We start from the raw sequence: 12450 nt of genomic DNA, 5'->3' as shown, positions 1-12450 counted from the left end.
TTTTCGGTACTGTAGCACTTTCGTTTGTTTGTGACAAATATTATCCAATCATGGATTAAATAGGATCAAAAGATTCGTCTCATGATTTACAGCTAAACTGTGTAATTAGTTTTTGTTTTCGTCTATATTTAATGTTTCATACATGTGCCACAAGATTCGATGTGACGGGGAATCTTGAAAACTTTTTGATTTTGAGGGTGAACTAAACAAGGCCCTCGTGATTTGGTGTGACGGACTTTCCAAAAAGGAAATAGAAATAATGTGCTTGCTATTGGGAAATGCCTATGAGTCGGCTGCTATTCACGTTTTGCTTTGTGTGGAGATTGGAACTCATCCCTCAAAAAGGAAACAGGAACGAAGAAACGCATCCAGACAACACATGAAAAAGAACGTGACGGCTGAAGCTTCGCAGGAGCCATAGTAATTTGGAAAGAGTTTAGTGAAATCCACACGGTCAAAATCATCATCATCAAAAACCTTAAAGTTGAAATTGAAAACTTTAGATTCAGATTTCTCTAAATTGGAGCATTTTTTGATTTGAAATTGAAATAGTACATGGCTGTCTTAAAGATATGGCCTTGTTTAGTTCGCAAAAATTTTTATTTTTGGCTACCGTAGCACTTTCGCATAAATCTTTTGAGCCTAGTAATTGCACAGTTTACTTGTAACTAGGCTCAAAAGATTTATCTCACAAATTACAGGTAAACTGTGCAATTAGTTTTTATTTTTGTCTATATTTAATGCTCCATGCATGTAACCAAAGATTCGATGTGACGGGAAATCTTGAAAATTTTTGTGAACTAAACAAGAGCCACCAGATTTTCGAACTTTATGCGGAAAGATCTTCGAGCTGTTCTTTACCTTTCAAGCAAAACCAAGCAGGGCCCCTGCCGCCGCCAACCAAGCAATTCCCATGCCTCTGCTACCTGGGCCACACTGAAGCCGGCCCCACCGCCAGCCTAACCGAGCAAGTCAATCCCGACCCCACACGGCGTTCTCCTTCTCCACGTCAGGAGACCCTCCGCCGCTACACGTCCCCCACATCCCCACCCAGCTATCCCTCTCTCTGCCTCCCGAGTCCCGAGTGCCCGACGCACCTCTCCCGGCTCCTCGTCCCCGTCCGATTGATTTCTCCTCCTCCTTCCCAAATCCCAACCCGACCCGTCCCGTTCCGAGAAGAGAGATCCTTCAGATCGAGGCGGGCGCGGGCAGACTGCAGGGTGCCCTAGCAAGCATCTCGCCGGGGCCCTAGCCATGGCCGAGGTCGCCGACGCGTCCCCACCCCCGGCAACCACCGGCGGCGGAGACCGCAAGCGGGGCCGCGCCTCCTCGCCCGTGCTCCCGCCGCCGCCGCCAGGGCCCCCGCCGCCGGGCCCGCACAAGAGGCGTAGGGAGGACGGCGGTGGCGGCTTCGACCGGCGCCGGCTCGGCCCAGTCGGCGGAGGAGGGCACGACCAGGACGACAGGAGGTGAGTGGGCGTTACAGGAGTTTAGCTTACCGTATGGATGAGAGGAGCAGATCGGAGCTTGCTAGGTGTTCTGCTTGTTGCTGTCAGTGGAAACTGTATGGTGCTTACTGGACATCGCTGTTTTTGGCTTGGGGGTCTAGCTGTGTGTTGATTAGAGATTGTGACCTAGTGTGCAATACTTGAGTCTGAGGTTCAGTCTGTTTTTGGCTTTGTCTAGCCGTGTAGAATGTAGATTAGAGATTGTGACCTGCAGTGTGCAATACTTCAGTCTGAGGTTCGGTTCATCACATTAAGGATGATATCTGAGCGTTCTTAGTTCCTCTGTGTAGCTTCTGAATACCTTTAACACCGTCAATGACCTGACCTTCCTCCAGTGACTGTGCTTACTATTGGACCGAATGCGCCATTGATAATTTGTATGATGTTCCTTTTTTGTTTTTATCTCAAGCTAGCATGTCTCTTGATGACGTGTCACAGCTGTAATAGCTTTTCGCAGTTTTCTCTGCGGATTATCTGAGAACTTTGCATGGGAGCGAGCAGGGCGATGAGTGGGGCATCGGAATCAGGAGTTTAGCTTGGAGCCTTGGAGCTGATACGAGCATTGCTTGTCAGAAATTGCTATTTTAGATAGGTCTAGCTATGGGGATTAGAGAGATTGTGTCTTGCAGTAGGTGGCATGGCAAATGGGATTTCAACACATTGAGGATATCTGGGATACCCTAGTTCTTCTGTTTAGCTCCTGAATCCCTTCAACACCATCAATGACCTGTGCTTCCTGCAGTGGCTGTGCTTATGTGTCGTTAATAACTTGTACGTTTTTAGTCTTGTGATGTCCCTTTTCCATGTGAAGCTAGCATATTTGCTGGCACATTGCATCTTTAATAACTTCTCACAGTTTTATCTGCATGGGCTTGTTGTCCCCATCTGAGAAGTGGTTTATAGCTGTGAGCAGAAACAAGGTAATACATGTGATGGTTTTGTTGCCAGATATTTATTTATTTATTATTCTTGCACGTCGATTTGAATGCTGCGGTAGTTTTTAAAGCTGTTGAGATTAGTCTCCTGTAGTCCTGTGTTGGAAATTGATCATGGTGGCATATGAGGGAGTGGACGGAATGGGGAGTTTATTTTGGTAGTTTAAACAAGAAGAAAAAAGGAAGGCTGTCTAGGTGCTGTCAATGAAAATCAGTTGGCGCGTACTGGAAATTACAGTTTTTGTTTTGTTTAGCTATATCGATGAGAGGGCATCATAGGCTGCAATGTGACACTGTGACGCGAGGTTTCAATGCATGCTATTTGTTGTAATGGCAGTCATAGTTCTTACGGCGTAAAGGCGAGGCACGGCGATTGGGGGGGGGGGGGGGGGGGCGCCTGGACGCCTAGGCGCCCGCCTTGCTCGCCTAGGCGCCCGCCTTGCCTGCCTAGGCGCCCATTCTGCAAGGCGATGGGGGGGCGCCTGGACGCCTAGGCGACGCCTTGAGAACTATGATGGCAGTGTTAAAGTGTTAATATTGAATAAAGTAAGATATGAGGCTTGTTTGAATTTTATAAGATTTATATGTTATTTGGCTATAAGAAAATTGCTTCATTACATTAGGAATCTGTTCTGTACTTTTATAATGAACCCTTGCAATGTTATCAAGTCACCTAGTCGTAAGGGGACCGATCAGACGACTAATAGCCCGGTTAGTCTTCCCTAGCCAGTCGTCTAGTCATCCTTGCTTCATGTCCTTCGTATTGTATCAAGGGTGTATATGCTATATGTTATGACCGTATCAGGTTGTATGTACTATAATGCATGTAGTATTCACCACCATTAATCGCAATTAGTTGGGCTGGTCGGTGCCATTGTGATTAGTTATGCACTATGATTAGTCGGGCTGATCGGTGCCATGGCGACTAGGATTCATTAGATGATTTGATAACATTGATTGGTAAAGAAAGCAAACAGCCCAGCATCAAGTATTCAAGTTTAAAACCACGGTTTCTGAATCACTTGTGAATTGCTGTGAACTCTGGATCCTAGACTGGTGGGCCAAATTGCTAGCCTAATAATATCCTAAACGCAACATGCAGCCTAGTTTTTCTCCTCCCTGATTGGACAATTATTTGTGTTAAGTCAATGACTAGTTGGACGACTAGAAACCTAACTGAGCTAATTGGTTGGTGGACCTAATTGAGGTCAAGGGATCACCGATAAGGAATGACTTACCACAATTTTCGGACGGCTTGATAACATTGCTCTGCAACACCATCAATGGAAGCTTTCCTGTGAATGCTTGCTATTCAACTAATAATAACGTGTCTTCAAATGCTTGTGGCTTGTACATTAATTAAGCAAATATATTTCTTGATGCTTTGCTACTGTTGTAGATTATGGTATCACTTCACTGTTTCCTCTGCATGAGAATGTGTTACTAAATTTGTGTATTCAAAAGCTCGTAGTGTTACTTTTTCTACATTAAGCAAATATACTTTGATGCTTTGAAACTGCTGTAGGTTTTAGTTCTATATGCACGGATTTGCTGTTTCAAATTTTCAATTTGGGAACTCTAGGCAGTGCTGTAGCTATGAGCAGAAAGATGTGACGAGTTTTTGATAACTTGGTCCCCCAGTTCTAATTTCTGCCACATCTTTTGAGCGTTGCGTCAGTTTTTGAAGTTTCTGTGATTTGTTTCCTAGGTATGGAAATGGTCTTGGGGGCGTAGGAGGAAGAGGCGGTGATGGCCGATATACAAGTCGTGCACCAGGTATGAATTAGTGAGCAAGGATTGCCATTACATTCTAGTTGTCAAATTGTCATTTTTGTAAATATATATTATTTGTTGTAAGTTGGACAAGGGATTGAAAAGTTAAGTGCCGATCTAGTTCATTTTCCCCGTAATTGATTTGTTTCTCTTGATCTTGTTCGAGTGTGTCAAGCACACAACATAATATGTAGTGTACACATTGGAATGGATCACAATTATAGCAAATGTTTTTTTTTTCTTAAGTCAAGTCTTTGAGTGTGCACAAGCACACAACATAATCTATACTGTACACATTGGAATCGGTTCATATGTGTGTGTTGTCATTTCAAGCTACTTATGTTTGAAATTTCTTGGTACTTGGTAGTGATGTTCCTTAAACTATAATTTTCCATGTGATGTATAGATTGGTCGGATTCTGGACGCGGTGGATGGAATGAGGGACCTGGGAACAGTCGCAGGTACACATAAAAATCTGGATTGGCTTCTCTTTTTTTACTTTCTGAGGAGCGACTGTTGTCAGGATTGTCATGATTTTCACTATGATACTTTTCTCGAACATGCAAGACATCAAGAGAGCTGCATTTCATTGCATTATAGAAGGAATAATAGGTTTTAGTACAAGGGTGAGAACACCCACCAAAAATAGAAAGAAGAGAAGAAGAAAAAGACACACTAAGAAAGAAAAAAAATACCAAAACACACACATCAAAAGTAGAAATAGAGTTTCTGCTTTGATAATCCTTAGCATCCACTACATCTATGCACAAAGAGAAATTTTGATATTTAACCCGCAATATGCACACCTCCCTACATTTGACATCCAATATAGAAGCCTTTGGAAATACAATCCTGGACACACAAACTCCTTTTATTTGAGGGATTTTTCTCATTTTATCTCTTTTCCTATTTTCAATATATTCTCCTCAACTCATACCACGGGAAAAAACTCCAATGCCCCCCCACATAACACAGAAGGATTGAGGCAGACATTCGGCCTAATGCGACTCGTGTGATTGCGACGCTTATAAGACTGCCGCCACCCGCTCGATGCTGCCCACTTTGGCACCAGCCCCTATCTGCCACTGGCCACCCGATGCCCTCACTCGGGCACCACACCTTGTATGCCGTCAGCCACCCGACGCAAAGCGGATCCTCGAGACCACGTATTGCGTGCGGCGAGGGCGTGCTGCTCCTGCTCGTGCCCTTCTGTTCCTCCCAAACCAACACCTTCGTGTTGCCTGGGCGAAGGCACGGTCACGCTGGAGAACGTGTCATTTTTGTCTCTGTGGCTAGTTCGCTTTGTGCTCCCGGTGGCATCGTCCGACTCGACTCCGACTTTGACATCCTCCTAGGGGAGGAGGTCCTCCCCATTGTTGTCCGTCTCGGCATCGATGCACATCCTACAGCTTTGGGTCTGGGAGCACTTCCCTGAGCCTTGACTAGCGACGGCAAGCGTCTTAGATTTCGCTGACGACAGGTGACGTGCCTAGAGCTTCCCTGTAGCACGACGTCCACTAGGCGTTGGACCAGGGGTTTACTCATGCGGTGTTCACGACACTGAAGGAATTCGAGTGGAGGCCCTACGGGAGTAGCTATTGGGTGTGCGGCCATGTCGTCCACGATGACGATACAACAGGAGCTAGGGCAGTCTTGTCCTTTGAACAGCGTTTGGTGGCCGCCGGCGGAGTGGGACGAGCGTGCACTCCATGCTGTCATGATGACCGCACCGAACGCGTATGTGCACTCCATGCTGGTACTCCTTTGTGCTGGTCGTTGTCCTTAGGCTAAGTTCGTACTGCGGCGGCATGAACATGTTGAAACGATGCTTCAGATCTGGGTGCCCACGGAGCAGGACCTCCATGCAGTCCACGATGCCTCTCACGCCGATGTTGCAATCGATCCACAAACGATAGCTCATCATGTTTTGTTGCTTGATGCTATACATCTCATACAACCAACATCACATCTATTATGTGATCCACATGAATGTGCAAGAGAAAGCAGTGAGGAGAACCGCAACTGTTGGAGGACAGTGCTATTTTTCATTGACAGTGGTTTTGAGCACATACATGATTACAACTTGACCAAAGCGCTGACAATGTAACACACACTATTACTGCTCGCTAGGCGTATGTGCATAGCACTTTCTTCGTCAGCACCAACACAAGCCAATGGAGGCACCGGCAGCCACACGCGGCTGTGGTGAGCAGTAGTGCCTTGAGCACGATCCGTTAGCCACATGGCTAGTTTGCATCGTGCTCCCGGCGGAGCTGTCCAACTTGACTCCGGCCCTGGCATTTGGGGGGGTCGTCCCCATTGTCATCTGGTTGGCACGCGGCCACAGCGTGTGCGCCCCTGTTCCACCACCGCTTCGTCTATGTCAGATCTGCTACGAGCGAAGGTAACACTTGATTCAGTCAATCACGTTGTGTGGTCCTTCCATGTAGGCTATCGGCTGCTGGTACTTCTTTGTCCCGGTCGTCGTCCCTGGGGCTGAGCTCATACTGCTGCGGCAGGAACATGTTGAAACGACACTTTAGATCTGGGTGCCCACGGAGCAGGACCTTCATGCGGTCCATGATGCCTCTCATGCTGATGTTGCAATCAATCCATAAACAACACATCAGCCCGATGCATGAGCTTGCTCCATGAAACATGGCAGCTCGTGCCCCATGTTGGCACTACTGCTCGCTAGGTGCCTATGTTGATCTCAGGAACACAAGTCACAGCAATATGAGCACAGTGGCTATCCTAGAACACATGAACGCGCAAGAGATAGTGAGGAGAACCGCAACTGTCGGGGGACAGTGCTATTTTTCGCTGATGGTGGTTTTGAGCATATACACAATTAGAACTTGACCAAAGCGCTAATAATGTAACACACACTATTACTGCTCGATAGGCGTATGTGCATAGCACTTTCTTCGTCAGCACCAACACAAGCCAATGGAGGCAGCAGCAGCCACACGCGGCTGTGGCGAGCAGGAGCAATGCCTTGAGCATGATCTGTTTGTCTTTGTGGCTAGTTTGCATCGTGCCCCCGGCGAAGATAGCACTTGATTCAGTCAATCACACTGTGTGGGCCTTCCCTGTACACTATCGGCTGCTGGCACTTCGTGCTGGTCGTCGTCCCTGAGGCTGAGCAGGCTGAGCTTGTACTGCTCCGGCAGGAACATGTTGAAACGACGCTTCAGATATGGGTGCCCATGGAGCAGGACCTTGTGGTCCACGATGCCTCTCACGCCGATGTTGCAATCAATCCACAAACGATAGCTCATCATGTTTTTTTTTGAGAATTACACAGTACAACGCAGACACTCACAATGCACGCACACTCACCCCTACGAACACACATACGCAGACCCTACCCCTATGAGCACCTCCAATGGACTGAGCCGGCAGATCTCAAGATTCATGAAGTCACCACAGGCGCCTCGCTGTCGACGGGGACGTCGTCTACCACTGAAAGCATAGCGCCGTTAAATCCTGGAATAAATCCAGGAAAATGCGAGCACCTGTGCCAAGTTGAGGACTTGAACCCAGGTGGGCAGGTTTCACCACAAGGAACCCAACCGGTTGATCTATGATCAGTTCGCGATAGCTCATCATGTTTTGTTGCTTGATGCTATACAACTCATACAACCAAAATCACATCTATTATGTGATCCACGTGGCTTAGGTAAAGACGACATATCGATCCACCTAATCCTCTACCCACCATCTCCTTTTTTCCCTCTTCCCATCCACTTCTCTTTTCAAACGAATCTTGGTTCATAGAAAATAAATCTAGGGTTGTGCATATAGACGAAATTAACAGAGGGATCTAATTGACATTTTCACCTTATTTTTATTTGCTACTATTACTTTTGTTTCCTTTTGTTATATACAAAAAATACGGTAAACAACCAGAGTGAACAACACTGATGCTCTACAGGGAAGGACTGATGTCATACAAGCAGTTCATTCAGGAACTTGAAGATGACGTTTCGCCAGTTGAAGCTCAAAGCAGGTGTGTGTGCTAGACCTCCCTTTTTTGTACTGTAAATTTTTGGCAGGCATATATTTTTACTGCAAACAAATTTCCTCCCTTTTAATCAAAAGAATCATTTCTGCTATGTGTGCTGCACTTTTTCTATGGTTGATGTGAAATGCACATTTCTGCTGTGTGTGGTACACTTTTTCTATGGCTGATGTGAAATGCAGTTTGACGTTTTAGTTCATCCTATTTATTTATAGATATGAGGAGTACAAGTCAGAGTACATCACAACTCAAAAGAAAGCATACTTTGACCTCCATAAGGATGAAGATTGGTAATGGTTCTTTATATTACAACAATGTGATGTATCATCTTATCTTCTTCAATAACTATTAAATTTGCATCTCTTTCTTGTAGGTTAAGAAATAAGTACCATCCTACAAACCTTGAAAATGTCATTGAAAGGTTTACTACTTTCTTAGTCTATTTCTGCCATCTTCATGATGTTCTGGCATTTTTGCAATGCCTTTTCTCTATGCCATCTTAGCTATCACTATTGTCTATTCAAACAGAAGGAATGAACTGGCAAGAACTACTGCAAATGATTTCTTCCTACAATTGCAAAGTGGAAGTCTAGACACGTGAGATGCTCTCTCTCTCTCTCTCTCTCTCTCTCTCTCTCTCTCTCTCTCGCACACGCACACGCACACGCGCACACACACACACAAACTGCGCACGCATGGCACACAATGACACACACACACACACACACACACACACACACACACACACACACACACACACTGCGCACGCATGGCACACAATGACACACATGCACACAACAATGCACGCACAATGACTCTGTCTCTCACACACAGCCCACAGTAACACATGCGCGCACACATGCAGTCGTTAAGAGTGTATTAATTATTATACTTATTTTTTTGTACTGTACAGAGGTCCAGGTTTGATGGGTTCGGCAGTGAACAAATCAGGAAATAATAGCAGTAAAAATCTAGATGCTGTGGAAGGGGATGGTAAAAAGGGGAAACTTGGAAAGGGTCCTGATGATTCATATTATGCTGCTCCCAAGGCTCACCCAGTTAGTTCTGAGGTTCGTCGAATTCGGATTGACATTGAGCAAGCTCAAGCTCTCATTTGTAAACTTGATTCTGAGAAGGGTATTGAAAACAGCGTTCTCTCAAGTAGTGACCATGAAAAATCAGACAGGGATAAGTCACATGGTTCAATGGGGCCAATTGTTATAATACGAGGATCATCTACTGTGAAGGGTCTTGAGGGTGCTGAGTTGCTGGACACTCTTGTTACTTATTTATGGCGTATCCATGGTGTGGACTATTATGGTATGTCTGAGACAAATGAACCTAAAGGCCTAAGGCATGTGAAAGCTGATGCGAGGACATATAATGGGGCTAGCTCAAATGGCGCCGAATGGGAGAATAAACTTGATTCATTCTGGCAAGACAGAATTCAAGGTCAGGATCCATTAGAAATGTTGAAAGCAAAAGAGAAGATTGATGGAGCTGCTACTGAAGTCTTGGATCCATATGTGAGGAAAATAAGGGATGAGAAGTATGGTTGGAAATATGGATGTGGAGCCAAGGGCTGCACAAAACTTTTCCATGCCGCTGAGTTTGTCCAGAAGCATCTTAAACTGAAGCATGCAGATTTGGTGGTTGATCTAACTTCAAAAGCGAGAGAGGATATTTACTTTGAGAACTATATGAAGTACGTTTCTGCAATCCCATTCTTTTAATTATTAGGTTAGCTAGGTTTAAAAATTGCAAGATGATTATGAGAAATTTTATCTCAAATGCAGTGACCCAAAGGCGCCTGGTGGTACGCCTATCATGCAGCAACCTGCTCCAGTAAGCCTCGTCACTAAGTTTGTACTCACTTGCAAATTGGTGGCATTAATTATTGTCTAACTGTTTGTACGGATCAATGTTCAGAGGGGAAAAGGCAGACAAAGGCCACCAATAGAGAGTCGGCTGAGGGATGAGCGTGGTAATCATAGGTTCGACAGGAATGTTGATTCACCAACACATGATGGGTCTAGTGAAAATCCTGACGATCCTATTTATGATTCGTTTGGTGATCCAATTATGCATGGTGCGTTCCCTCCAGATATTCCTGCTCCCCCGGTTCTAATGCCTGTGCCTGGTGCTGGGTAAGTCTGGAACTTCTCCTGACTGATTTTGAAATTAGAATGGTCAACAATGTACTCAATCAGTTCATCTCCATGCAGTCCGCTCGGACCGTTTATTCCTGCACCACCGGAAGTTGCTATGCATATGTTGAGGGATCAGGGTGCGCCACCTCCTTTTGAGCCAACTGGAGGTCCACATCCTAGGAAAGCAGGGAGAGGTGTTGGTCCCCAAATCCGTGGTCCATCCCCAATCTTTACTGCTCCTCCGCCTCATCAGATGCATGACCCTCGTAGAATACGAAGGTTAGTATTTATTTATATCTCAAGTCTCTTTGCAGTTTGCACTGTGTTTCTCAGAAAGTCATCACTCTATAAGTAAAAACAATTCATTTCCAAGGTCATTACATGGCATGCATAACTGATTATCTGTTGACAACTTAAATTTGGTATCATTGTATTTTACATTTGACTTGATTTGTACATTGGGGCATATTTCTTGTCAGTCTGAGTACCAAATTTAAACAATTGACTGTAGAATTTAAGCTGATTGGCTAATTGAAACTCCTGATTGCTGCCAGTGGATTATTCATAATTTGTGCACCCTGAAAAATGTCCTGGCTGAAGAATGGTCTGATTATGGAACTCTATCTGCAGTCCAAGTCGTTCTCAACCATGTTTTAGTACTTCTACAACCAGATTATGGTCGCCTGGAATATGGCTAGTTTATAATGTATACTTGACTAGGATATACGTCTTTCCATATACTAGTGATGCAAATTTTGCGCTTTGAATAAGCAGCCTTATGCAATGGATTTGGATACCTATTGATGTGAACTATCAGTAGATATTTCCGAAACGTATTCCCAATGCATAATCATTTGGTGTTTTTGGTACAACCTTTCACCAGTTTTGACCTTACCGTGCTTGCAGCTACCAAGACCTCGATGCTCCAGAGGACGAAGTGACTGTCATGGACTACCGAAGCTTGTAGACTTCCTCCACTTCATGTGCCTCCAGATACTTGTAGGTAACATAATAGTGGGAAAACAAAACACCTTACTGTCCCTAGAATCACTGCGGAGGAACCCCAGCAGGCATTTGTGTGTCGACTCCAGAGCTGTCAGCTTCTCAGTGTTTGTAAAATGTAACACAGGAACTCAGGAAGTACATTACAACCCCTCACCATTAAACAAGGTGTTGCCTCAGTTTGTGCAATGTGAAAGATTTTTCAACTATGTTCCTTCTCCTTGGAGACATGTCCTAGATGGCTGGATGCAAGTAATCTTTCCTTGCTATCTTGGAGTAAATTTTTTTTGGTCATCTCTGTCCTGATGTATGTGTACCTTGCTACGTTCACCACTGCACATGCAAATGGCAAGTGGGTCGGCATGTGGTGTTGTCGTCTGGCGTGTGCTCAGTTTATATTATATTTGTGCCTGCCTGCCTGCCAGTGCCAGGGGCTGTTTCCAGATATTCTTCCCCGTGATCGGTGGGAGCTGGCAAGCATGTTGGTCCAGCTCGTGGATGGAAACTGTTTGGAAGCTCCGTCCCTGGACCTGGAGGCTGGTGCTGGTCCGCTGGACGGCTGTATGTCCAGTCCAGTCTGCCTGTATCTGCTGACCCAATCTGGACAACATGTGGAAACACACTGCCGAGTCAGCATCAGCACTGCTGACGAAGGATCGACTCGCCGAAACGTGCCACGCTTCCTTTGCTGGCGGTGGTCGCTGTCGGCCACCTGCCACCACCGCCGGAACCGAAGCTCTCTCTCTCTCGTGCCCGGCGTGCAAGCAAAGCCGTGACGCGTGAGGTGGACTGCCCCGAAAGGGAGACGGACGAGGACAAGTACTATTGGGTGGCAGGGCGCTGTAGGAGCGGAGCAGGAGCATGTGTCGTGTGCGACCGACGAACACCCGGGTTTGCGGCACGCAATGTGGACCGGACTGGGGCGGATCCTGGACGGATCACAAATTTGGATTGGATCCAAATAATGTGCCCCATGGTGTATGACCGTATGCTGCTGCTGCTGCTGCTGGCTTCCTCAGGATTCCCGTTGCCTGGCCGATCGTATGATCGTATCGTAT

General features: G+C 45.8%; 1 protein-coding gene across 3 annotated transcripts in view; it reads left to right on the top strand.

The window, feature by feature from the left end:
• The window catches only part of LOC8062421 (serrate RNA effector molecule), a 46241-nt gene extending 34555 nt beyond the window's left edge, over positions 1-11686 (top strand). For 2 of the 3 annotated variants that reach the window (XM_021464844.1, XM_021464843.1), the window contains 11 exons: positions 4152-4219; positions 4623-4677; positions 8154-8228; positions 8456-8530; positions 8614-8661; positions 8769-8837; positions 9154-9945; positions 10037-10085; positions 10170-10387; positions 10466-10669; positions 11297-11686. In XM_021464844.1, the coding sequence (XP_021320519.1) occupies positions 4152-4219; positions 4623-4677; positions 8154-8228; positions 8456-8530; positions 8614-8661; positions 8769-8837; positions 9154-9945; positions 10037-10085; positions 10170-10387; positions 10466-10669; positions 11297-11357 (1714 nt within the window). In that variant the 3' untranslated portion in view covers positions 11358-11686. Of the gene's footprint in view, positions 1-1043; positions 1470-4151; positions 4220-4622; positions 4678-8153; positions 8229-8455; positions 8531-8613; positions 8662-8768; positions 8838-9153; positions 9946-10036; positions 10086-10169; positions 10388-10465; positions 10670-11296 lie in introns of those variants that run through there. The other variant, XM_002445798.2, reaches the window with a different exon arrangement.

Source organism: Sorghum bicolor, chromosome 7, assembly GCF_000003195.3.
Source record: "Sorghum bicolor cultivar BTx623 chromosome 7, Sorghum_bicolor_NCBIv3, whole genome shotgun sequence".
Classification (NCBI taxonomy): domain Eukaryota; kingdom Viridiplantae; phylum Streptophyta; class Magnoliopsida; order Poales; family Poaceae; genus Sorghum; species Sorghum bicolor.
The sequence above is the reverse complement of the archived record's forward strand: the minus strand, read 5'-3'. Positions and strand labels throughout refer to the sequence as shown.